The following is a 27698-nucleotide window of genomic DNA, read 5'->3' as shown; positions in this document are numbered from 1 at the left end:
TGGTATATAGTCAGGTATAAAGAAGTATTTGCTGGGAGTTCCTGTTGTGGTTCAGTGGTAAAGAACCCAACTAGTATCCATGAGGATGCGGGTTCACTCCCTGGACTTGCTCAGTGGGTTAAGGATCCAGCACTGCGGTGAGCTATTGAGCAGGCTGGCAGCTGTAGCTCCAATTCAACCCCTAGCCTAGGAACTTCCATATGCCATGGGTGTGGCCCTCAAAAGAAAAAAAAAAAAAAATTTGCTGAATAAAATTAATTCACAGACAGATGAGTTGTTTTTTATTATTTGCCCATTACCTTATATCCATCCCTACCGATTACAGTGCTCAGTAGCTGGACTACAAAATAAATTGCTGCTAACAGACAGCAGGTATCTCTCAGATACATATATACGAGAAAGAAAACTGATTCAATATATGTCAATGGCAGGACTAGATACCTTTATGAAGACAGCATTTGGTCTCATGGCAGATGGGTTTATAACGACCAACTCTAGGAGGACATCCAATGCAGTATCAACTTCAGCTTCGTTCCCACTGCAGATATGCGTCACTAGGGCACCAACCACCTCCTATATGGACAAGAGTCAACAAGACAGTACAAAGCAAAAATATGGTATGGCCACCTCAAAGAGGTTCGTGCCTGAGGATCATTCCAGTCTCAACTTGGTGAAAATCCCAACCCACCCTACCCTGTCATCTAATTCTATTAACTAGTTTTCATGCAAGTCAGACTCAAGAGTTTAGGATTATGCCACTTCAATCATACTACCCTACCACCCAGTCTTAATTTAGTTCCCATAATTTTCCAGTGAGCACTTATTTAAGCCCACCTGATTTTACTCCTTGGTGTAGCCTTTTTCTTTTTCCAGGGTTAAATATTACCCGTTAAGTTGTGGTTGTACTTAATCTGTTGAAACTCACTGAAAAGGTAGTACTCAAGGAACTAATGGTTTTAAAGGTTTTTCCAACTAGACTTGTGGGGTTTGAGCAAACATGGATCATGATAGTGTCTCTAAGACATTAAGATGTTTCCCCCACAAAAGGTTTTAGCTGTCATACTCCCTTTCCTGTATGATGTTCCACACCATCACATGCTTTCTCAAGTGCAGAAGATATCTCATGTCAATGAACTAAATGCTTTGCTTTAAATTAAAAAATTTTTGTCCTAATTTTTTATTAATATTATTTTTTTATCCTTTTAGGGCCACGCCCACAGAATACAGAGGTTCCCAGGCTAGGGGTTGAATCAGAGCTACAGCTGCTGGCCTACACCACAGCTACAGCCACACAGGATCTGAGTTGCGTCTGTGACCTACACCACAGCTCATGGCAACACCGGATCCTTAACCCACTGTGTGAGGCCAGGGATGAAACCTGTGTCCTCATGGGTGCTAGTCAGATTCATTTTCCGCTAAGCCACAATGGGAACTCCTGTCTTAATTTTTTAAAGTTCCATTCAAATGTGCTTTAACATTGTTTTTTTCCCCACCCGCCCCTGCTTTAACATTGTTAATAAAGGTATAGCATATCTAACCAAAACAAGACCCTTTGTTCTTTTTCATAACCACTCTCCACAAGTACAGTCCTCCCTCACTGGATATGAGACTAAACTGGGTGTCACATGTTCATGGAAACAGGGTTAAGGCCTCAGGCATTTCTCCTTCATTTCTTTTCTTTCTCTTTTTTTTTTTTTTTTTTATTGGCTGTACCTGCGGCATGTGGAAGTTCCAGGGCCAGGGACTGAACCTGTACCACAGCAGAGACCCCAGCCACTGCAGTGACAACTTTAACCCACTGCCCCACAAGGGAACTCCATCTCATTTCTTTTCACATTTTTTCTAGAGAAAAACTCTAGGATCAACCAGAAGTTGATTATTTGCAGCTAAATTTTAAAATTGCCACTCCTGGGCATGGCAACTCCAGGTAATGTTTGTTTGATTTAGACTGGAGCTGGACCTTCATTTTAGACTCAGAATTTTAGAGCTCAAAACAGAGTTAGAGGAGTTTCCGTCTGGCGCAGTGGTTAACGAATCTGACTAGGAACCATGAGGTTGCGGGTTCAACCCCTGGACTAGCTCAGTGGGTTAAGGATCCGGCGTTGCCGTGAGCTGTGGTGGAGGTCATAGATGCAGCTCGGATCCCGAGCTGCTGTGGCTCTGGTGTAGGCCGGTGGCTACAGCTCCAATTAGGCCCCTAGCCTGGGAACCTCCATATGCCGCAGGAGCGGCCCTAGAAAAGGCAGAAAAAAAGACAAACAGAGTTAGATCCTCCAGTCCAATGTCTTTGTGTTATTAAGACTAGGACTAGAACTAAGTTTTCCCAACTCCCAATTCAGACTTCTTTCTCCTTCAGTGCCTTCCAACCAAGAAGAAATTAACACCAGATCACATCCAAGTCACTTGGGATTGCATTTCTTTCCTTTTTCCTGTTCCTTTCTTACCAAAATAAATATTTCAACATACCTGCTGGCAGTAAGTGTCAAAAAACTTAAATGCATATTTGTATAGGAGACTGCCAAAGAAAATTATGCTCTGGTCCAGGGAGTGCAACAAACTCTGAGCCAGGGACAAAATGGATGGACAAATATCCTTAAGAACCTTAAAAAGAGGGAAGAAGAGAGAGAAATGAAGCTGTGGGAGAAACACAGTGATTACAGTACCTAAAATTATTAGTTAACCCTTTGAATATGTCAGGGTTCTCCTCAAATCTCATTTTAACTTAAGGAACCTTAATCTTTGTTTTACTCAGAATAATCCTTCATCATTCTTTCTCTCAGGATCAGGGGGATTCAACAAATGGATAAGAACTGACCTTGAAGCTCGAAGAAATTAAATTATGAGCCTAATAGTTTGTAATCTGCTCTTATCTGCCCAATTTGGAACTAGAATCCAGATCTTCTAAACACCAATTTCCAGAGTTTCTGGTCGTGGCTCAGTGGAAATGAGCATGACTAGAATCCAGAGGAACCAAGTTTGATCCCTGGTCTCTCAGTGAGTTAAGGATCCACTGCTGCAGTGAGCTGCAGTGCAGGTCAAAGATGTGGCTCGGATCCCAGTGGCCGAGGCTCAGATTCAACCCCTAGCCTGGGAACCTCCATATGCCACACATGCAGCCCTAAAAAGACAAAAAAAAAAAAAAAAAAATTCAACTTCCTCACTTCATCACACTGCCTCTCATACTGGGCCTGCTCTGCCTTGATGATGATTTGAAATCAGTCTATGAGGTTCAATGCTAATTAAACTGATTATTTTCAAATATCAAGAGGAGAACTGATCATGTCCTACCAAGAAAGCAATAAATGGACATTAATGGAACCAGAATAAATAACCAGTTATTAAGTCCAGTTTTTTACTGATATAATCATAATTTTAAAAAATCTTAAATTTAGCACTGAAATGGGTATAAAGCTTTACTGAGGAAAATGCAATAAAAAAATATGGCTCTGCCCTATGCAAAATTATATCCCAAAACAGATAACATAGCCAGAAATAAGCACAAGAAGGACTGTAAGATAAAACAATACAAACTTTAAATCTATACCTAAATATAAAGTTTTAAGACCCAACTACATATTTTCAGCAGTTCCTAAGCCAAGTCCCAAACTTTTTGGTCTATCCAGTTTTCTAAGACAGAAACCTGTTAATATCCTGAATCTTCACCTGGAAAACACCATTCCTATATTATTAAAATCCAGTACAAATGGTTTACATTTCAACAGGAATGATCACCTCAAGGTCATGGTGTTGAATGGCTGAATAGTGATGATTCAACAATTAAGTCTCTATTAGCATTCCTCTGAATCTGTCATACTTAGGGTTTCTAAAGACAACTGAAAAAGGATTCAGGAGTTCCTGTCATGGCTCAGTGGTTGGCGAATCTGACTAGGAACCATAAGGTTGCGAGTTCAATCTCTGGCCTCGCTCAGTGGGTCAAGGATCCAGTGTTGCCATGAACTGTGGTGTAGGTTGCAGATACAGCTCGGATCCTGCATTGCTGTGGCTGTGGTGAAGGCTGGCAGCTGTAGCTCCAATATGACTCCTAGCCTGGGAACTTCCATATGCTACAGATGTAGCCCTAAAAAGACAAAATAAATAAATATATAAATACATACACAAATAAATAAATAAGGTAGCCAATGAAAAACAGCATTTAAAAAATCAAAATAAACTGCAAAAAAATCAACAATCCAATTGAAAAATGGGCAAAAGACCTGAATAGACATTTCTCCAAAGAAAATATACAGATGGGAGTTCCCGTCGTGGCGCAGTGGTTAACAAATCCGACTAGGAACCATGAGGTTGCGGGTTCGGTCCCTGCCCTTGCTCAGTGGGTTAACGATCCGGCATTGCCGTGAGCTGTGGTGTAGGTTGCAGACGCGGCTCGGATCCTGCGTTGCTGCGGCTCTAGCGTAGGCCAGTGGCTACAGCTCCGATTTGACCCCTAGCCTGGGAACCTCCATATGCCGCGGGAGCGCCCCAAGAAATAGCAAAAAGACAAAAAAAAAAAAAAATACAGATGGCCAACAAGCACATGAAAAAATGCTCAACATCACTGATTTTTAGAGAAATGCAAATCAAAACTACTATGAGGTATCACCTCATACCAGTCAGAAAATACCATCATTAGTAAGTCCACAAATAACAAATGCTGGAGAGGGTGTGGAGAAAAGGGAACCCTCCTACACTGTTGGTGGGAATGTAAATTGGTACAACCACTGTGGAAATCAGTACGGAGGTACTCAAAAAACTAAATACAGAACTACCATATGACCCAGCAATTCCACTCTTGGGCATATATCCGGACAAAACTTTCCTTGAAAAAGATACATGCATCTGTATGTTCACTGAAACACCATCCACAATAGCCAAGACATGGAAACAACCTAAACATCCATCAACAGATGAATGGATTCCGAAGACGTAGTATATATACACAATGGAATACTACTTAGCCATAAAAAAGAATAATATCTTTTGCAGCAACATGGATGGAATTAGAGACTCTCATACTGAGTGAAGCGAGAAAGAGAAAGACAAATACCAAATATCACTCATATCTGGAATATAACATACAGCACAAATAAATATTTCCACAAAAAAGAAATTCATGGACTTGGAGAACAGACTTGTGGTTGCCAAGGGGGAGGGGGAGGGAGTGGGATGGATTGGGAGTTAACAGATGCAAACTATTGAATTTGGAGTGGATAAGCAATGAAATTCTGCTGGTATAGCACAGGGAACTATATCTAGTCACTTATGATGGAGCATAATGGAGGATAATGTGAGAAAAAGCATGTATATATGTATGTGAGACTGGGTCATTTTGCAGTACAGTAGAAAACTGACAAAACAGTGTAAACTAGCTATAATGGAAAAAATAAAAACCATTAAAAAAAAAAATCAGGGAGCTCCCATCGTGGCTCAGTGATTAACCAAATCCGACTAGGAACCATAAGGTTGTGGGTACGATCCCTGGCCTTACTCAGTGGGTTAATGATCTGGCGTTGCTGTGAGCCGTGGTGTAAGTCACAGACACAGCTTGGATCCTGCGCTGCTGTGGCTGTGGTGTAGGCTGGCAGCTGCAGCTCCAATTAGACCCTAGCTTGGGAACCTCCATATGCCACAGGTGCAGCCCTAGAAAATACAAAATAAATAAATAAGTAAAAATACATAAGTATGTAACTACAAAACCTGAATTACATCTTCTATAAAAAAGAAATTGGGGAGTTCCCACTATGGCACAGTGAGTTAAGAATCTGACCACCAAAGCTCCAGTAGCTGTAGAGGTCCAGGTTCAGTCCCCAGCCTGGCATAGTGGGTTAAAGGATCGGACATTGCTGCAGCTGTGGTGTAGGCTACAGGTGTAGCTCAGATTTAATCCCTGGTCTGGGAACTTCCATATGCCACAGGGGTGGCCAAAAAAAAAAGAATGTGGGGTAAGTCTAATAAGTTCAACATAAACTAGATTTGTGACTTTTTTGCTTAAAAGATGAAAACCAATTTTAGGCTGGTTTTATTAATATCATAATGTCTTAGTGAAGGTAAGCAATAATCCTACTATGTTTGGGAAGGCAGCTATACTAACCACTATATCACCAAAGCCTCACCTACTATGTTTTGAAATACACTGAGATCCCTGTCAAAGATCAACACGCAGCAAAACTGTTGGTGTCATGATTCCCACACTGTGTAGGAAATGTTAAAATGACCACTCTATAACTTTCAGACTAATGTTGTCTGATTCTCTGACACTTACCAAGTAATGAATATAGAATGTACTCTGTAGCAGCTCTTCTTCAAAGCAGCCTGATCGAATCTTATTTCTCAGCACCCTCTCAATGTATTTCTTTGTCTGAATGTTGGTGCTATAGATGATGAGAAGCATCGCCAGGTCAAAAATCTATTGTCAATAAATATGCAACAAGAGGAAAATAGTTAAATAAATCAGTACATCTACTACAACAAAACAGCAGCTCTCAACTATTCTCCATTAAAACAAAGAATATTCAGGAGTTCCCGTCACAGCGTAGCAGAAACAGACTCCACTAGTATCCATGAGGATGCAGGATCGATCCCTGGCCTCGCTCAGTGGGTTAGCAATCCCACATTTCTGTGAGCTGTGGTTTAGGTCACAGACTCAGATCGGAGCTGGAGTTGCTGTGGCTGTAGCCTAGGCCACAGGCTGGCAGCTGCTGCTCTGATGTGACCCCTAGCCTGGGAACTTCCATATGCCAAATGTGTAGCCTTAAACAGGAAGAAAAATAAAAAATAAAAATAATAAAACCAAAACCAAATAAACAACAACAAAAAAAGAATATAAAGAATATTCATTTGCTCAACATGGTCCCATGGGAATACTTAATTTTTTCACAATAACCCAGAAATATTTAAAAAAAAAAAAAAAAAGTGCTACAACTATTAACCACTGGTATCTTTTAAAAAAATATTGAAAGTTCCCATCATGGCACAGCAGAAACAAATCCGACAAGGAACCATGAGGTTGCAGGTTCAATCCCTGGCCTCACTCAGTGGGTTAAGGTTCCGGCATTGCCATGAGCTGTGATGCAGGTGAGCTGTGGTGTAGGTCACAGACTCAGTTCGGATCTGGCATTGCTGTGGCTGTGGCCGGCAGCAACAGCTCTGATTAGACCCCTAGCCTGGGAACCTCCATATGCTGCAGGTGTGGGTCTAAAGAGCAAAAAAAAAACAGAAGAAAATATTGGAAAACAAGCAAAAGTGGTATTATTACAGAAATAACTTTGACTATCCTTACATTTATTAAGGAAAAAGATTAAATCATTTGCCAACTTTGGTATTTATTTTGTTATTAGGAAAATTTCTTTGTGAAAAGGTGGAAACTATAAATGACTGTCAGTGTGAAAAAGGTTATATAAATTATCATTTTAGCACATTATACAGCCAGTAAAAAGAACAAGTTACACTATACTTTTTTGACAAAGACATACATGACATATTGTGAAATTTAAAAAAAAGCAACCTGCAATAAGCATAGTAAGATTCTGTTTTTGTAAAAACAATTTACAAGTACACACATGTATATGTATAAGCACCTGCACACACATATAACTTGTCTATGAATAGGAAAAAATCTTGGAAGAATGATTAGCCAAGGAAGAGTGGCACAGAGTACAGAGAAACTGTTTTTACACATTTTTGGATCACTTGTGGGTTTTTTCTCTCCAATTAGTTTATTATCTATGCTTGAAAAAAAAGAAGTGGTAAAAAGTCAAGCAGGACAAAAAAAGAAAAAAAATTACTTGGAAATCACATCACTCAATAGCAAAAAAACAAACAGTCCAATTAAAAACGGGCAGAGAATCCGAATAGACATTTTCCCAAAGAAGACATAGATAGCCAATCTATATGAAACGATGTTCACCATCACTAAACATCAGGGAAACACAAATCAAAACCACATAAGCTATTACTTCACACCTGTTAGAATGGTAAGGACAAAAAATTACAAATACTAGCAAGGATGTAGAGAAAAGGGAACCCTTATGCACTGCTGATAGGAATGCAAATTGATGCAGCCACTATGGTTCCTAAAAAAAATTAAAAATAGAACTATAGATCTAATAATTTCACTTGTGGCTGTTATCTGATGAAAACAAAAACACTAATTCAAAATGTTACCTGCACCCCCATGTTCATTAGATCATTATTTACAAAAACTAAGACAAAGAAACAACCCAACTCTCCACTGATGTATGAATCAAAAAGAAAATGCAATACACACGCACTCTCTAATATTACTCAACCATAAAATAATGAAATATTGCTAATGCACAACATGGATGAACCTAAGAAATCTATACTTAATTCCCCATGCCATTTTTTTTTTTTTTTTTTTTTTTTTTTTTGCTTTTAAGGGCTGCACCTGCACCTGTGGCATGGAGGTGTTCCCAGGCTACAGCGAATCAGAGCTACAGCTCCTGGCCTACACCACAGCCACAGCAACTCAGGATCCGAGCCACGTTGCAGCCTACACCACAGCTCAAGGCAATGCTGGATCCTTAACGCACTGAGTGAGGCCAGGGCTCACCTGAATCCTCATGGATGCTAGTCAGGTTTGTTAACCACTGAGCCACGACAGGAGCACCCAGAATATAGGTACTAAAAATGACAACAGGAAGTTCCCCGAGGGTCTAGTGGTTAGCACTTGGTGCTTTTACCACTGAGGCCCAGGTTCAATCCCTGGTCTGGGAATTAAGATCCCACATCAAGTTGCTGCAAGCTGCAAAAAAAAAAAAAAATTAAAAATGAAGTTCTTGTGTGGCACATCAAGTTAAGGATCCAGCATTGCCGCACCCATGGTGCAGGCTGCAACTACAGTGCAGATTCCATTCCTGGCCCAGTAACTTCCACATACCACAGGTATGACCAAAAAAACAATTTTTTTAAAATTTTATTTTCATGGCCACACTCATAGCATATGGAAGTTCCCAGGCTAGGAGTCAAATCAGAGCTGCAGCTGCCAGCCAACTGCAGCAAGAGCACAGATCCTAACTGCATCTGCAACCTATGCTGCAGCTTGTGGCAATGCTGGATCCTTAATCCACTGAGTGAGACCAGGGAGTGAACCATTCTTATGAAGACTATGTCAGGTTCTTAACCCACTGAGCCAGAAAAGAACTCAAAAAAAAATTTTTTTAATGACAATAAAGACAATGCAGAAGCATACAAAAGTTCATGACACAATGTGAAGAAGAAAAGAAATCCAAATATAAAATTACATCTATACAATAATCAGAAATCTGTAAAAATAGCAATGCAAGAAGCCAAGCACTATGCAAAAATAAAAACTGTGGTCTTAGGGTATTTTGATTCTCATCATCATCACCCCTACCCCCAGCCACCACAAAAAAAATTATTTTCATTGTTTTATTCAATATCACGATAGCTTTTTAAACAGTCATCTAACCATTAGATAAACTACCAAAACCGCACAAAAGAAATTCCAACTAAAAAAAAAAAATCTTTAAAGGGAACCAAACAGTACACAAGAAACTCAATCATCTCTGTTCTTGACTGAAGAAAAATTTCCAGAATTAAGACAGATTCAGTACCATTGCCTTGGCAGGGTAGTAGATGAACTGTTAGATTTACTCTGGTCAGGAATGTAAAGTAAGCATGAAATGCCATTATCCTGACAATTCCATGTGTGGGGACGAAGGGCAATCACAGAGACTGTGGGACTTGACTCAGGATCCAGGTGACTCAAGTCTCCTCCTCATGGCGGGCAGGGTCACACTTGGTTTCTTTGATGGCAACTCATTATGCATGTTTGGAATGTTAATATCTCCTCTCGTGGACATTTTATTTTTATTTTACTACCAGAATAAAGATCGTCTGACAAGTCACCCCTTCAGATCACATTCCTCGGACAGCTAATGTTTATGACAGCAGCTAGAGAAGGTGCAGAAAGGATGACTGGGAGTTCCCGTCGTGGCGCAGTGGTTAACAAATCCGACTAGGAACCATGAGGTTGCGGGTTCGGTCCCTGCCCTTGCTCGTGGGTTAACAATCCGGCGTTGCCGTGAGCTGTGGTGTAGGTTGCAGACCCGGCTCGGATCCAGCGTTGCTGTGGCTCTGGCGTAGGCGGGTGGCTACAGCTCCGATTCCACCCCTAGCCTGGGAACCTCCATATGCCGCGGGAGCGCCCCAAGAAATAGCAAAAAGACAAAAAAAAAAAAGAAAGGATGACTGGAGAGAGCCAGGGAAGAAAAGTTAGCCAGTATCACTACTTGATGTCTGCAATATTTAAAATTCATAGTACATGGACATTACCTTGTGTTCAGACACTGAAGTGGTGTTTTCAATTGCCTGGAAAAACAAAGGTCGCAAAAATATTACAACAGAGAGAACACGTTTTACCTTATTCAGCATGCTTATTCTATTATTTCTGGGAACCATCATCTATTATTTCTATTTTACTGACTTATAAAACTTTTATTTCAACCTACTTTTAATTTTTTATTAAAGTATACTTGATTTACAGTGTTGTACCAATTTATGCCGTAGAACCTAGTAACCCAGTTACACATATATATACACATATTCCCTTTTTTTGGGGGGGGGTTGTCTTTTTGCCTTTTCTAAGGCTGTACTCACGGCATATAGATGTTCCCAGTCTAGGAGTCTAATCAGAGCTGTAGCCACCGGCCTACACCAGAACCACAGCAACTCGGGATCCAAGCCATATCTTCGACCTATACCACAGCTCATGGCAATGCCGGACCCTTAAACCCACTGAGCGAGGCCAGGGACCAAACCCCCAACCTCATGGTTCCTAGTCAGATTTGTTAACCACTGAGCCACAAGAGGAACTCCTCCCTTTCTTAATTATCTTAGAAATGTGGAATGCATCATGAATTTGCATGCCATCCTTGCACACGAGCCATGGTGATCTCTGTATCATTCCAATTTTAGTATATGTGCTGCCAAGGCGAGCACTCAACCTACCTTAACCTGCACATCTGTCGCTGACTGCCACCCATTTCCTCCTGAATGTTCAAAGTTCCAAAGATCTCACTCACCTTAATCCAGGCTTCGGAAATGATTTTCTCATATCTAACAGCTGACTTTATCACATCAAAGAAGAGAACGACACAATCCTTACTGTCTTCTTGATTTCCTGAAGAACTACAAGCAGCAGAAGGAAAAAAAAAAATCATCCTTCCACTTACCACATAGGAACCTGTAAGATCTGGGTTCCTGTTTTACTAGTCACATGTCAAAACAAATCACAACTTCATGCGTAAAATGGTTAATAAACTTGTACTGCAGTCTATTGGGATTGATCTGAACAGCCAAGGGAATACACATATACATAAATATGATTTGAAAAACTGTATAGTACTACATGATTATAATATTACTACCATTATTTATAGTTTTAAGTATTAAGATCTTCTGTCCTGGCTTCAAGATAGATGTCAGGAAACTTTCCTTGTCTGTGTGAGAAAAAAGGTGGTAACTGCCCAGGAGTTTATACCTTGTCCATCCTTTATTTTTCAACTTGCTTTGAGAAGCCTGCAACCGTGATGGCAAAATACAATGCTCCAGATCCAATCTCTCCCGAAGCTCAGAAACTACCTACAGTAAATAAGTATTAGCTATGTTTTCTGCTCATTTACAGTGGACAGGCACAATCCATTCTCTGAACAAGAGCATTCTAACAATCTCCTGAAAGACTGAGGAAGAATCATTAAACATATTGTTACACAAGGCATTCCAAAAGACAGCTGATGAAAACAGCTAATGCAAGTTTGTATGTCATGTGCTTTAAAATTCCAGAATTCCTTGAGACAGTACACTAAAATAGCAAATACAACCTTTAGCAGCTTATACAGAACAAACCTCAATAATAGATCAATTTTTGCCCTTGAATAGTACTGGATCAATCACAATCATCAGTATAAGGACAGAGAGGAGCAATCAGAACCTATTAATTTAAGTAATTTATCTTGATGTCTCTTCCTCCAGGTTAGTCTTTTTTTTTTTTGGCTGCACCCCTGGCATGCAGAGAGACTAAACCTCTGCCACAGGCAGCGACCTGAAACACTGCAGTGACAAGGCTGGATCCTTAACCTGCTGAGCCACACAGGAACTTGTAGTTTAGCCTTTTTTTTGATTGCTGAGTTTCACAAGGGCACCAATGCTATTTTCTGCACTCTGCAGGGTCTAGCACCCTACAGTGTTTGCTGGGAAATAACAGGGTACCTCGAGTGCATCCGTGGCGGTTATGGAATGAAGAATGAACTTGATTATCACAGGTAAATCGTCCAACATGACAGATGACAGCTTACCCATCACCAACTGGCGGACCTAAACACAAAAAGCAGGAAAACCTTACATATTTTCATGTTAATACCTCAATCTACTACCAACTTGTTAGTTAAAATTAGAAAAATTACTTCTGAGTTTTCTTACTTGTAATTTCAGAAGAAAAACACCTTGTTTTATTTTTTAAACCAAATTATAAGCTTGCAATTGTTAACACTACAGCTTCCTTGACAATAGACAGGTGATGAATGTGAAAGTGTTATCACCTTACATTTTGGAGCCTGAATTTTCCCTTGGCTAGAGGAAGGCATAAAAAATTGTTATTCCTATAGGGGAGAGTTTGTAAATATATAGGCAATAGAGAGGAGTTCCACTAAAACTGTTTAAAAATGGAACAGATGGAGCAACTGTTTCCCATTGTGGCTCAGTGGAAACGAATCCAACTAGGAACCATGAGGTTGTGGATTCAATCCCTGGCCTCGCTCAGTGGGTTAAGGATTGGGCATTGCCATGAGCTGTGGTGTAAGTCGAAGATGGAGGCTTGGATCTGGCATGGCTGTGGCTCTGGTGTAGGCCGGCAGCTATAGCTCTGATTAGACCCCTAGCCTGGGAACCTCTATATGCCACTGGTTTGGCCCTAAAAAGCAAAAATAAATAAATAAATAAATAAATAAAAATAAAAATGGAGCAGAAATTCATTGAAAAGAAAAAAAGAAAGCAAACGTCATTCAGTAATGTTTCAAAGAGAAATTTTCATCATATTCAACTGGTCCACGGTAATGACTGAATGACGCTGGTTCTGGAAGGTGAGAAAGACGGCTTGTTTTTAGACAGCAGGGTCCTTCCCCACCTTAGTCAGGAGCTTCGGGTCAAGTTGGAGGCTGGAAAGGACATCCAAGATCGGGACAGTGAGCAGAGTATTCTCTGTTAGAAGGTCACTGTGAATAGTGGAAAAAGAGAAAAGTTGTGCAACCTTTAACAGAGGCAGAAAATGACTTGAGAAAAATCACTTAAGGTATGGAAAGAGAGGATATATTTAGTCCCCACTAAATTTTGACCTAATATTACATTTCATTAAAAACTGTCCTAATTTTTTAAAAATACATGCTCATTATGAAAAATTCAAACAACCAAGTAGAAACCAGAAGGAACCATGTAGGGAACTTATCATCCCACTACCCAGAGGTAAAAAACTACCTTTTTTTTTTTTAGCCATCCCTGTGGTATGTGCAAGTTCCTGGCAGTGAACCAGGCAGTGAACTGACACCACAGCTCTAACAAGAACCACAGCAGTGACAACACCGGATCCTTAACCCACTGCACCACCACGGAATCCCAGTAACCACTATTGAGTTTGGTGCATATTTTTCTTGAGAAAAGGAAAGCGAAAACCTACTAGTACAATGAAGTGTGATAACCATGAGAGATGTATTATGTGCAGGGTGCTACAGTAGCACAGAGAAGAGGACAGTGATAGATTCTAAGAGAAGGTTATACAGAAGGACAAGCTGGAGTTAAGCAGGAAAAGTGGGTGGCATAGTGCTATACCCAGAGGGAGCAGCCTGCCCAAAAGCACAAAGGCAAAAAAAAAAAAAAAAAAAAAATCTCTGGACATTTTTGGAAAGTTTTGCAGACAACTACAGGAAACAAAATACTACAAATTGAATTTTTTAACTACTTCTAGGATGGTTCTTGTTAGAGCTGTGGTGTCAGTTCACTGCCTGGTTCACTGCCAGGAACTTGCACATACCACAGGGGTGGCTGTTGCATTAAAACAGAAAACAAAACTATGTAGGAATACTGTTCTCCCCTTCTTAATTATTGTCCTATCAATTAGTACTTTTCACATAAATGTCAGTAAGCAACGTCTCAGCAATAATCAGATGCAGCAACATGCATTAGAATGAATCACTTAGAGGTCAAAGAATGTTAAATAAATTCCACATGATTTGGATATGCAGTCATGACTGAGGACCCTCTGAGGGTAGAAATTCTAATAAAACAAAGGAATCATGGGGGAGTTCCTGCTGCAGCTCAGCAGAAACGAATCTAACTAGCATCTATGAGGACACAGGTTTGGTCCCTGGCCTTGCTCAGTGGGTTAAGGATCTGGCATTGCCATGAGCTGTGGTGTAGGTTGCAGATGTGGCTCAGATCTGGTGTTGTTGCGGCTCTGGTGTAAGCCAGCAGCTATAGCTCAGATTCGACCCCTAGTCTGGGAACCTCCACATGCTGCAAGCGTGGCCATAAAAAGACAAAAAAAAAAAAAAACAAAACAAAAACAAAACATCATGTTTATGTCTCTGTAGATCAAATTTATATACCAAAGCTTAAGCCAGACTTCAAATTTACCACAGATATGCTATTTAAAAGAAAGTACTCAAAAATATACTCATTAGCAGAAGAGCAAGTCAGTGGAGTTCCCTGGTGGCTCAGCAGGTTAAGGATACAGCATTGTCACTGCTGTGGCTCTGGTTACAGCTATGGTGCAGGTTAAGGGTACAGCATTGTCACTGCTGTGGCTCTGGTTACAGCTATGGTGCAGGTTCTATGGTGTGGGTTTGATCCCTGGCCTGGGAACTTCCACATGCTGGGAGTGTGGCCAAAAAGAATGGAGAGAAAATCAAAGTCAAATCCCATATTCTAATTATGGAAGATGGGTATCACCCTCCTTAATATAAAAAGGAACACATTATTACTACTCTTTGCATACTGAAGTGATAATGTTCCCAGAGTAGAGCTTTGCCCAAGATGGCAGCAGGTGTTACCCACCTGAGTTCTTTCCCCACGTCAGCATGCTGGGAATCCCCTAGGATCTCAGGTAGGCTGATGATGAAGTCATGCTGCAGGTACACTGGAGCAATGCTGATCAGCTGCATGATCTTTGTGGTAAGATCCTGCAGTGGAGGAGACTATCAGAAGTGTGTAGCACGGTACCTACAATACTCACGAAATGCAAAACTGGAATGCTTTCATGTACAATATGACAACTGCACACACATTCAAGTTCAAAGTCTTAAAATCAGAAGTAAACGACCCAGGGAGTTCCCATCGTGGCTCAGTGGTTAACGAATCCGACTAGGAACCATGAGGTTGCAAGTTCAATCGCTGGCCTCGTTCAGTGGGTTGGGGACCTGGTGTTGCCATGAGTTGTGGTATAGATCACAGACTCGGCTCGGATCCCACGTTGCTGTGGCTCTGACATAGGCTGGTGGCTACAGCTCCGACTGGACCCCCAGCCTTGGAACATCCGTATGTCGAGGGTGCAGTTCTAAAAAGACAAAAAGACAAAAAAAAAAAAAAAAAAAAAAAAAAAAAGGGAGTAAATGACTCAGAACTATTCACAGAGAAGATGGCATATAGGAAAAAAAAAGTAGGATGGATAGCATATTATCTAATAGGTCTGTTACACACTTCATTTTATTTAATCTTCACAACTCTATGGAGTTTGTGTGATAATTCCCATTTTTAAAATGTAGGAATATGTGTTGCTCAAGGATATACAATTAATAAGTAGAAGACACAAAATTCTAGCCCAAATGAGATTCTAAAACTCATGTCCTTCCAAATAAAGATTCAGTCTTGAAATGTCTGAAATAGAATGCATGATTTTAAGAACACTGAAATGGGCCTTAAGCACTAGGTTCAAAACACACTCAACTTTACCAAGGTACTTAATAACAAATTTTTCTTCAAATAAAAATTTTCTCAGAGTTCCCGTTGTGGCACAGTGGAAATGAATCTGACTAGTATCCATGACGATACTAGTTACAATCCCTGACCTCATGCAATGGGTCAAGGACCCAGCGTTGCTGTGGGCTGCGGTGTAGGTCGCATACTTGTTGTGGCTGTAGTACAGGCTGGCAGCTATAGCTCCATTTCGACCCCTAGCCTGGTAACTTCCATATGCCACGCCTGAAGCGCTTAAAACCAAAAAAAAAAAAAAAAATTCTCTCTCTAAATCCAAGAGAAAGAAAAAGTCCCCAAACCTACCTTACTATCCACAACTCTATCAAGCCATTTCAGCTGATTGATGATGAGGCGAGGCATGTTGATTCCATCACTGTTCACACTAAAATGTTAAGATGAGAAGTCAGACTTCGCCCCTCTGACTTACACGGCAGCAAACATTAATATTCCACACAATATCTCAGCCATTCATTTAACAGTTACTGAACACTTACTGTGTGCTGCACTGTGCTAGATACAAAGTGATACCAAAAAAACATGAGATATATGCTTACATGTGTTGAGAAATATGTCTGTAAGAAGACCCATTAAACTGTTAACAGTGGGAGCTCTGGTTGCGGCTCAGCAGGTTAAGAACCTGACAGAGGGTCCATGAAGATGCGGGTTCAATCCCTGGCCTCGCTCAGTGGGTTAAGGATCCAGTGTTGCCATGAGCTGTGGTGTAGATCACAGATGCGGCTTAGATCTGGCGTTGCTGTGGCTGTGGCATAGGCCGGCAGCTATAGCTCCAATTCAACCCCTAGACCGGGAACCTCCATATGCCGTGGGTGTGACCCTAAAAAGCAAAACAAAACAAAACAAAAAACCTGTTAACAGTGGTTATATTTGGGAAGGGTTTAGAGAAGGGGAAGAAAGGTCTGTAGGTATTTTTTGGGTTTTTTTTGCTTTTTAGGGCCGAACCCACAACATATGGAAGTTTCCAACCTAGGAGTCAAACTGGAGCTACAGCTGTCAGCCTACACCACAGCCACAGCAATGCAGGATCCTCGACCTACTGAGTGAAGCCAGGGTTTGAACCCATGCCTTCATGGATACTAGTCGGGTTCATTTCTGCTGCACCACAATGGGAACTCCTGGAGAATATCTCTTAAGATATATAAACAATTTAAAAAAATAAAGGTAATAAATTTTAACAAATTGAAAAAGATAAATTATTTTAAGAAAGTAAAAAACTAATTACATCAATATATAAGTAAAAAAACAAGTACTTTTTACTCTTATGGAAACATAGGTCAGATTAGATGAGGTTTGTGAAAGTAGTGAAAACCATTCATGGGTGAAGAAAAGTTGGTTCAGTATTATTTCCCCCAAAATGAGTCTCTGTCTTCTTCCCAGCCTTCTATGTCTAAAGATTTGGACTACCTCCTGTTCCTCTTAACAGCATTGTCTCAAAAACAAACAAAAAAAACAGGGTTCTCTGGTGCGCGTAGCAGTTAAGGGTACTGTCACTACTATGAACCATATCACTGCTGTGGCATGGGTTTGACCCCTGGCCCTGGAACTTCCACATGCTGTGGACAGCTGAAAAATTAAAAACAAACAAACAAAAACTTAGCTAGGACATAAAGCATCTAGAGGTAGCCACTCAGGCAAAACATGAATTTTTAGAGCTAAATCTTCGTGTTTACCATTATTACTTAAGACACTGAAAAAACACATATTAAAAAGGAGAAAATCAGAGTTCCCGTCGTGGTTCAGTGGCTAGCAAATCCAACTAGGACCCATGAGGTTGCGGGTTCGAGCCCTGGCCTTGCTCAGTGGGTTAGGGATCTGGCGTTGCCGTGAGCTGTGGTGTTATGCTGCAGACTCGACTGGGATCCCTCGTTGCTGTGGCTGTAGCTGTTGCCGGCAGCTACAGCTTCGATTAGACCCCTAGCCTGGGAACCTCCACATGCTGCAGGTGCAGCCCTAGAAAAGGCAAAAAGACAAAAAAAAAAAAAAAAGAGAGAGAGAGAAAATAAAAATGACCTAAATATTTTCATCCAGAGATGTCCCCTGATAGTCATACATATATATGTGTGTATATATGTATATACATATACACACATATATATGTAAATATGTGCATTTGGGGGGGGGTCTTTTTAAGGCCACACTCATGACATATGGAAGTTCCCAGGCTAGGCAGGGGTTGAATTGGAGCTGTAGCTGCTGGCCTACTCAACAGGCACAGCAATGTGGGATCCAAGCCAAGTCTGCAACCTACCCTACAGCTCATGGCCAACACCGGATCCTTAACACCCTAATGGAGGCCAGAGATCAAATCTTCCTCCTCGTGGATACTAGTCGGGGTCAGTACTGCCAAGGCACAAAAATTCCTTTGTGAATATTCTTAATTACTAAACAAAATACAGGGCTGAACTGTAATTACTGATTTGTATAGCCCGATTTCTTAAAAAAAAATTAATGTGCAGTATTTAATGTCCTCTTTATAATTTTTAATGTCCACATGATAATTCATTGTGTAGATTCACCTAGTTTACTTAACCAATCACCTATAGCTGAACATCTCAGTTTACAATTTTTTTGTTACCTTATTATTTTTTTGACTTTTTAGGGCTGCACCCTGAGGCACATGGAAGTACCCAGGCTAGGGGTTGAATCAGAGCTACAGCTGCCAGCCTACGACAGCCACAGCTACACCAGATCTGAGCACATCTGTGACCTACACCACAGCTCACAGTAATGCTGGATCTTTAACCCACTAAGCAAGGCCAGGGATCGAATCTTGTCCTCAAGGATACTAGATGGGTTTATCCCTGCTGAGTCACGACAGGAAGTCCCCGTTACCTTATTTTATTTTATTTTTTTTTTTTTTGGTCTTTTTTTTTTTTTTTAGCTATTTCTTGGGCCGCTCCCGCGGCATATGGAGGTTCCCAGGCTAGGGGTTGAATCGGAGCTGCAGCCACCGGCCTACACCAGAGCCACAGCAACGTGGGATCCGAGCCGTGTCTGAGACCTACACCACAGCTCACGGCAACGCCGGATCGTTAACCCACTGAGCAAGGGCAGGGACCGAACCCGCAACCTCATGGTTCCTAGTCGGATTCGTTAACCACTGCGCCACGACGGGAACTCCTTTTTTTTTTTTTTTTTTTTTTTTTTTTTTGGTCTTTTTTTTTTTTTTTAGCTATTTCTTGGGCCGCTCCCGCGGCATATGGAGGTTCCCAGGCTAGGGGTTGAATCGGAGCTGCAGCCACCGACCTTATTTTTTTGATGACACCCATGGCATGCAGAGTTCCTGGGCCAGGGATCCAACCCACACTATAGCAGTGACAATGCCAGAGCCTTAACTGCTAGGCTACCAGGGAACTTAAACTTTTTTATGATCTTAAACAGTAGTCTTATTTATTGCTGTTTTAATTCAGTTATCTTAGGATAAATTAGGAGACACAGCTGAATATTAAAGGGTATGCAAAATCTAAGGTTTTGATACTCACAGCCTACTGCCCTTCAGAGTGACTGAACTGGTCTCTATGTTCACAGGTGATACATGGGCATGCTTGTTCATTAAACTCAAAAGGGAGATCTTTTGAGAGTGAAAGAAATGTATCTACTATTTGAAATTTTTGTCTTTAATTATTAATAAACTCAAGCATTAAAAAAATGTTTGATGCTCTTATATTTCTTCTTCGTGACCTTTACCTACTTTTCTATTACGCTATTCATTTTTTTTTAAAGTAAATTTTTAAAAAATTGTAGCACACATATATGGTAAAATTGAAAAGGTAAAGAACAGTAATTAGAATATGTGACTTCAGCCACTAGCTCCCCTGAATGAAGACAATCACCATTACCAGTTTATCATGTATCCTTCTAGGAATGTATAATCATATAAACAAAAGGACCCCCTCAATAAAACTTTAGTAGTCACTTAAGAATCTAGGGTCATGATAAATATGACCTTCAGAGAAACCAATGATGCTTCAGAGTAATCTTTTCAAAGAGAAACTTAACTATACCAGGGTCCTTGAATATTCCAGAATAACTCCACTTACTTTTCAAAAAGAAATTCTGGCAACTTTTCAAATAAGATTTTGATAATGGAAGGCTAAAAGAGAAAACATAGGGAGTTAGAAGATGGTCTCAAAATACAACACAGAAATGTATAATTAGTCGTAATTCTCTTTGACAAGAGTTCTTGGAGGAAAAACCTTGCTTTACTTGAAATCCTTATTATAAGAATGTCCACATGAATGCTGCCTATATTTTCAATATAAACTGTTAAAACACAAGGGCTTATCAATAATCTGTCTTCTGAAAAAATTGCAAAATGGCAATTGAGGCAATATTAAAACAATCAGATAACAAAAATATTAAATACAATGACAACTCTTAACCCATTAAATGCAGACTTTAACAGATTATTAGACAGTTGCAAGAAAAGATTTCTCTTCAGCGGAACAAGAAGGCTCTTAGATTTAAGCTAAGTAGGTTATAGTCAAGATTTCCAATCAAAGGGAAAAGTTGTATCTAGTATGAAAAGATTAACACTGAGAGAGAAAAGGGGAAAAATGGAGGAGAGGCTGGGAGGGAGACTTTGCATTATATATCACCATCCTTTCTTCAGAGTTCCCATTGTGGCTCAGTGGAAACAAATCTGACTAGCACCCATGAGTATGCAGGTTCAATTCCTGGCCTTGCTCAGTGGGCTAAGGATCTGGTGTTGCCATGAGCTATGGTGTAGGTCACAGATGTGGCTGAGATCTGGCATTGCTGGGGCTGTGGCGTAAGCCAGCAGCTACATCTCCATTTTGACCCCTAGCCTGGGAACCTCCATATGCCATGGCTTTGGCCCTAAAAAAACAAAAAAAACACACTTTTTTTCTTTTTTTTTTTTGCCTTCTTAGAGCTGTGCCTGTGACATATGGAAGTTCCTGGGCCAGGGGTCGAATTGGAGCTGCAGCTGTTGGCCTACAACACAGCTATGCCAGATCCAATCCACATGTGCAATCTACACCACAGTTTTGGCAACACCAGATCCTTAACCCACTGAGCAAGGCCAGGGACCGAACCAACATCCTCAAGGAAACTAGTCAGGCCCGTTACCACTGAGTCACAATGGGAACTTCCTACATACATTTTTATAATTTGAGTTGTTTAAAACATGTGAATGTATTGTCTACTCAATAAATTAAAAGAGAGAGGGAAAGAGAAGAGAAAAATCCAGCTAATAAGCAAATACAAAGCTAAATGAGAGATAATACAGATGTGAATATGGCAGAAATATACAAGGATGAAATTTTATGAAGCAGGGATTAGGGGCTGAGGGAATAAACAAGGCTTTGAGATATACTGGGTTAATCAGCTCAGTCCAAAGACAGATAGTGCCCTACCAGATGCATCTCAGCAACAGGGCTATGGCAATCTATTGCAAATCCAAATTTTCTCATTAACCCTGTTCTACCCTGTGGGCCTACCACTTATACCTGGGCACAAGCCACAAATCACACCCATCAAATGTTCAAAAAAAGAATGAGGAGTTCCCGTCGTGGCACAGTGGTTAACGAATCCGACTAGGAACCATGAGGTTGCGGGTTCGGTCCCTGCCCCTGCTCAGTGGGTTAAGGATCCGGCGTTGCCGTGAGCTGTGGTGTAGGTTGCAGACGCGGCTCGGATCCCGCGTTGCTGTGGCTCTGGCGTAGGCCAGTGGCTACAGCTCCGATTCAACCCCTAGCCTGGGAACCTCCATATGCCGCGGGAGTGGCCCAAGAAATAGCAAAAAGACAAAAAGACAAAAAAAAAAAGAATGGCAGTCTCACCTGTAATATGTCAACTCCCAGAAGCAATTTAATGAGGCTCTTACAGTAAGATGACCCCATGCTGTAAAAAAAAAAAAAATTTACTTTCTATTTTGTTTTAATATTTATTATCATCACTATAAACAATAATTTAAAGGTTAAAACCCTGTGAAAAAGAGTTATAAATCAAAAATGAAATTCTGAAAAATTGCATTGTCCCACAACTCACCCCGACTCCAATTAATGCACAGGTTAAACATCAGCAAGATTCCATGCCTTGTCTCCATACCTGGCTTCCTCATCCTGCAGCCGTTCACAAGACAACAGGCAGTTCCTGAAACTGCCTTGGTCCTCAATGTAAGATTCCAAGCCACTAACGAACTCTTCTATTATCTTAGCGACGTTTTTAAAAAAAAAAGAGTAAAATTTTTAGTTTAACATTTGCTGTGGGTTAGCTAAAATCATTCTATTTTATGCCAGTACTTTTATTTTTTAAAAAGTATAGTTGATTTACATTTTGTGTTAATTTTTGCTGTACAGCAAAATGATTCAGTATATAAATACATATTTACTTTTTCATATTCTTTTCCATTACAGTTCATTGTAGAATACTGAATATAGTTCCCTGTGTCATACAGTAGAACCTTGTTCTTTATCCATTCTATATAATAGTTTCATGCCACTGTGTTGTTTTTTTTTTTCCTTTTTGGGGCCACACCTGTGGCATATGTAAGTTCCCCAGGCCAGGGATTGACTGAGGCACAGCTGCAACCTACATTACAGCTGCAGCAAAGCCAGACCCTTAACCCACTGGGCCAGGCCAGGGGGTTGAACCCACGTCACCTCAGAGACAACACGAGATTCTTAAGCTTCTGTGCCATAACTTGAACTCCACCAGAGTCTTTTTATTTTATTTATTTATTTATTTTTGTCTTTTTAGGGCCATACCAGTGGCATCTAGATGTTCCCAGGCCAGGGACTGAATTGGAGATGTAGCTGCTGGCCTACACCACAACCACAGCAACTCGGGATCTGAGCTGTGTCTGCGACCTATGCCACATCTCACAGCAAAACTGGATCCTTAACCTACTAAGCAAGGCCAGGGATCGAACTTGCATCTTCATGGATGCTAGTCATATTCGTTTCTGCTGAGCCATGATAGGAACGCCACACCAGTGTCTTTAAATTCCCAGTTCCTGAGGTACTGCTGGCAAAACCCAAAGTACCAGGGGAAAGTACATACTTTGGGATAAGAAGGATGTTTCCTCAGAGTCTGAAAGAGCTTCTTCTGGAAAACGATTTGATCCACAGCTATGAGGAAAGAAAACTAGATGGTCTCCAGAGTCTTTAACACTTCTTACCTTGTTTTACTTTCCCAAAGACCTAGGTTCCTGTCTGGTGAAACCAATAAGGATATTTTTAACCTAACTTTGAGCCAAATCTTATAAATCCACAGCAAAAGAGTTAGCTTTTATAAAGGATAGCTACTAAGTGTTCTAAAAAAAACAGGCCATAACCTTAGCTGGACAGAATAATCTGTGCCCACAAATCAGGGCCTTACATGGCTTTATAAGTTCTTTTCTGAAGTTACTCTAATACAGATCAGATTGTTCTCTGGTATTAATTATTTTTCACAAGAAAATATAATGTAATACTAGCATATAACATTTTTTCTTAAAAAAAAATTAGAAGTACTTTACTTAACACGCATTAATCAGGACCAAAAGAATAACGATATTCTCTAAAAAGCAATTTCAACTTCATCCTTGCCTCAGGACAGGTGGTATTTCTAATCTTCATTGCCCTCTAGAAAATCCATGATTCAAAAAAAAAGAAAATCCATGATTCAGTTCTGAGCCCTTTAAATATACCCAGAGAAAAGATTTAGATTAAAATAGTACCTAGTTGATTCTGACTCTCTCCTGTTTTAAGAATAAGTCCTGCTGTCTTAAGAAGCTTTACGAAGACACTGTCATTTTCCTCAACTTCATTATGAACATGAAATTTCTTTGTCTTTTTGGAAAGTGGTTGCTTCCTGGTTTCTGAAAACAGACAAAATTTTCAAGAATGTTACAAATAGTAAAGCAAAGATTTAAATGTAAACCCTAGAATAATAACCCTAAGAAAAAAGCTAAAAAAAAAAAAAAAAGGAGAAAGTTGATGGGTTCCTAAGGAATTATAGTGAACCTACTACTGTAGTGAAATACTGTTTCTCACAAGCGTCAGCAATATGGCCTCCAAACAAACAAATTAAACAATCACTGTGGAGTTCCCATGTTGGCTCAGCAGTAATGAACCTGACTAGTGTCCATGAGGACATGAATTTGATCCCTGTCCTTCTTCAATGTGTTAAGGATCTGGCATTGCCATGAGCTATGGTATAGGTCACAGATGCAGCTCAGATCCTGCATTGCTGTTGATGTGATATAGGCCGGCAGTTACAGCCCTGATTCAACCCCTGGCCTGGAAACTTCCATATGCCGAAGGTGCGGCCCTAAGAACACCAAAATAAATAAATAAATAAATAAATAAATAGAATTATTATCACCTATTGAGTTTTCATTTGAACAATTTAAAATGTGCCACTTTTTTTTTTTGGCTACACCCTCCGCATGTGGAAGTTCCTGGACCAGGGTTCGAACCCATACCAAAATTGTGACCTACACCACAGCTGTAGCAACACCAGATCCTCAACCCACTATACCTCATGGCAACTTCCTAAAATGTGCCACTTCTAATGACAACCAGGGAAATGTTTTCCACCCAAATTCTAAAGCAGTCGGGATCTCTCATGTGGTCTACAAATCACCTCATTGGAATTACTTATTAAAAGCATAGTCTTAGGTCACGTTCCAGAGCTGCAGAAACTAAATCTTACGAATGGAGTCTGGGAATCTAAATTTTTAACACACTCTCCAGGTAATACTCCTGATGCACACCAAAGTTTGAAAACCAATGATCTAGATGCAGGGATAGAAAAAATGAGGCAGGTTCTCCTACATCACATTTTTGACTACAAAGCCCAGAATGGTTTTATCCCAAAGCTTTTGACCCAGAGAAGTCATAAAACGTAAGCAAACAAAAAGGTTCTTAATGTGTGATTATGTACTCTTCTCCGTCAATGATATAACAAGTTAAAAGTGCCCTAATAGACTAAATGAGTATGATAAATGAAAGACCCCTTCTCAGTGGAACTCTCAGGGCTGTCAACTACATTCTCATATGGACAGTCTCTTTCTTTGCCTCTGATGTGCCAGCTTTGATACATATGATGCTTTTCCTTTATATACCCCTATCATAGCATTTAACTAGATCATAAATTTTTTTAAGGGAGGTAAGGAGACTATGTGTCCAGCACCTAAAACATGGACAATACATAAGCTCTTATGTATGTAGATTCCTTTTATGGATGTGGAGACTGAAACTCACAGCCTACCACCATGGCCAAAGTCATTCGTGGAATGAGAGGCAGAAATTTAATCTCATATCTCCTGATACTAGATTCTGTGTGCTCTGTTAAGCCTTGGTGACTCCCAGCACTTGAAAGCAGGAAATTTAACCTCCCTTTTAGTACCTCGCATATTTGCTACAAGAAATAAAGCAAAAATGACTACACACTTACCAGAGGCATCTTCTGTCAGGCTCTCTTTATCCTCAGATCTTGACTGTCTTCTTTTGGAAACCATTTTGATCAAAGTCTTCCTCAGTTAAATTTCAAGAGCAAAATCAGAGAAAAGAAGTTAACCCCAAAGAACTGAATAAATTCTGAGAAGTTAAAGCTATAGCTCTAAGAAAGCTACTCTATCCAAAGCCAAACACTTTATAAGAATGCTCTCTGAGAAAACTTCAACTCCTACATCTGGTCAATACTCCCTTGCTTTCAAGATTGGTTTATCTAGTTGCCTCCTTAGTCAGGCCACTTCCCTCTTGTTGAAGGATAAAACCCACAGTTCTCTATATAACATTTAAGATCTTTCACCATCTAGGAGTCCCCACTGTGGCACAGTGGATTAAGAATCTGTGGGGATTATGATCATTATACAACTACAGATGTGATAAATTCATTTGAGTAATAAAAAAAAATAAGATGTTCAGCACAACATAAAGCACAAAAAAAAAAAAAAAAAAAAAAGGAATCTGTGGGGATGCGGTTAGATCCCCAGCCCAGAACAGTGGGTTAAAGATCTGGTGTTGCTGCAGCTGTGGCATAGGTCACAGCTGCAGCTCAGATTCAATCCCTTGTTGGAATTTCCATATGCTGTGGGTGCGGCCATACTAAAAAAAAAAAGAATGTTCACCATCTAGGGTACTATGAGAAAATTAGTCTAATTGAGAGTGATGAAGAAAAACAGCAAGAATTTCTCAGGGATAATCTCTTTGAGAAAGTGATTTTGAAGCAGCACCCTGAAGTTTGAAAGCTGAAATAAGAGATAGCCAGTAGAAGAGGTATGAGAAGAGTGGTCCAGGCAGAGAAAAACTCAACAGAGAAACAGGAAGGAGAATGTAGAGTCAGAAATGAGCCTGCAGAGGTAGAGGAGGGTCTGAACCACAGGGACTACTACTCTATTTTGCAAACCAGAACCTTCCTGTCTCAGTGTTTTTGGATAAGGTGTTCTTTCCAACTGAAATGCTCTTATCTGCCTGTAAATTACTCCACCTCCTTAAAGACTCAGTCAAAAGCCATCTTCCTTGAAGAGTGTTCCTCCTATTCCCAGGGAGTTTACCACTCCAGCTTCCCTGATCCACAGAGATGTGTGGGAGCCCTTACCGCCAGGCTCTTTGAGAGCAAGAACCTAGTGTCACTTATCTCGGTATCCCTTGACCCCAGCACAGCACCTGGCATTAAAAACTTCCAAGAATATTTGCTAAAGGAGAATGGCTGGCAGGAAGGTAACTACTAACAGCTAGCAAAAACTATTTTAAGTGCTTTATGTTTAATACTTCATTTATTCCTCATAAAACTTTTTTTTTTTTTTTTTTTTTTGGTCTTTTTGCCATTTCTTTGGGCCGCTTCCGCGGCATATGGAGGTTCCCAGGCTAGGGGTCAAATCGGAGCTGTAGCCCCTAGCCTACGCCAGAGCCACGGCAACGCAGGATCCGAGCCGCGTCTGCAACCTACACCACAGCTCACGGCAACGCCGGATCCTTAACCCACTGAGCAAGGGCAGGGACCGAACCCGCCACCTCATGGTTCCTAGTCGGATTCGTTAACCACTGCGCCACGACGGGAACGCCATAAAACATTTTGAAGTAGATACCATTATTATTCTCACATTGAGTGGCAGAGCTGGGGTTCCAATTTAGCAATCCGGCTCCAGAATTTGACTCTTAACTACCAACTACACGTACTCTTGATTATAATAATGGCTTCCAATAAAAGTTAATATCCGCTACATACCAAGCACCATGCTAAGCGTATTCTTTATCCGTGGCCTCGTTTACTACTTATAAACACTACCAGCCATTCTGCAGACGGAAAAACTAAAGTAAGTCAGGCCGTCTGATTTCTGCGCACACATCTTTAACACGTGCTAACCCATCACGCTTCCAGAAAAGTCTGAAAGCCGAGGAGATAGGGCGGGCTGCCCGGACCAATTCGGTAAATCCCTCCTTATTTCGTCATTTTAACGACGCAGCAAGGTATCTGGGGGTGGGGGGTGGGTACTGGCACGCGACAAAGGAAGCTCAGGTTTGGGGCTCGAAGCCTCAGAGGGAAAAGCCGCGCTCGGCGGGGGCCTTGGGACCAGACCACAGGGCAAGGGACCTCGAGGGACAATGACCGCTGCTCCACTTACCCGCCAAGAAGTCACCGCCCTAGGCTTCGACTTTCCCGCCCCGCACGCCGCCACGCCAACGCCACCGGAGCGCGCCTGGCCGTTACGTCAAACTTCCGCG

At 40.8% G+C, this 27698-nt stretch overlaps 1 protein-coding gene and 1 non-coding gene across 3 annotated transcripts in view; both read right to left on the bottom strand.

Annotated features, from left to right (window-relative positions):
• FANCD2 (FA complementation group D2) overlaps nt 1–27658 on the bottom strand; it is a 66396-nt gene extending 38738 nt beyond the window's left edge. The window contains exons 1-17 of one of the 2 annotated variants that reach the window (XM_021069314.2): nt 27202–27658; nt 25426–25501; nt 23705–23845; nt 23047–23114; nt 22093–22196; nt 21825–21885; nt 20061–20113; nt 16306–16384; nt 15085–15209; nt 13163–13250; nt 12250–12354; nt 11522–11622; nt 11064–11169; nt 10315–10350; nt 6260–6403; nt 2467–2601; nt 442–573 (exon numbers count right to left, since the gene is read on the bottom strand). In XM_021069314.2, the coding sequence (XP_020924973.2) occupies nt 442–573; nt 2467–2601; nt 6260–6403; nt 10315–10350; nt 11064–11169; nt 11522–11622; nt 12250–12354; nt 13163–13250; nt 15085–15209; nt 16306–16384; nt 20061–20113; nt 21825–21885; nt 22093–22196; nt 23047–23114; nt 23705–23845; nt 25426–25489 (1542 nt within the window). In that variant the 5' untranslated portion in view covers nt 25490–25501; nt 27202–27658. The remainder of the gene's footprint in view (nt 1–441; nt 574–2466; nt 2602–6259; nt 6404–10314; nt 10351–11063; nt 11170–11521; nt 11623–12249; nt 12355–13162; nt 13251–15084; nt 15210–16305; nt 16385–20060; nt 20114–21824; nt 21886–22092; nt 22197–23046; nt 23115–23704; nt 23846–25425; nt 25502–27201) is intronic. The other variant, XM_021069313.2, reaches the window with a different exon arrangement.
• Nucleotides 10877–10980, bottom strand: LOC146397424 (U6 spliceosomal RNA). Its single transcript, XR_014825339.1, has one exon. It is a non-coding gene; the product is annotated as a U6 spliceosomal RNA (small nuclear RNA).
• Nucleotides 27659–27698: the final 40 nt, after the last annotated feature.

The sequence above is a fragment of the Sus scrofa genome, chromosome 13, assembly GCF_054392235.1.
Source record: "Sus scrofa isolate SSC_HxYL_T2T_F1_AM1 chromosome 13, Sscrofa_HxYL_maternal_Yorkshire_Landrace_v2.0, whole genome shotgun sequence".
NCBI lineage: Eukaryota > Metazoa > Chordata > Mammalia > Artiodactyla > Suidae > Sus > Sus scrofa.
Note: the sequence above shows the minus strand (reverse complement) of the source record. Positions and strands in the feature narration are given on the sequence as shown.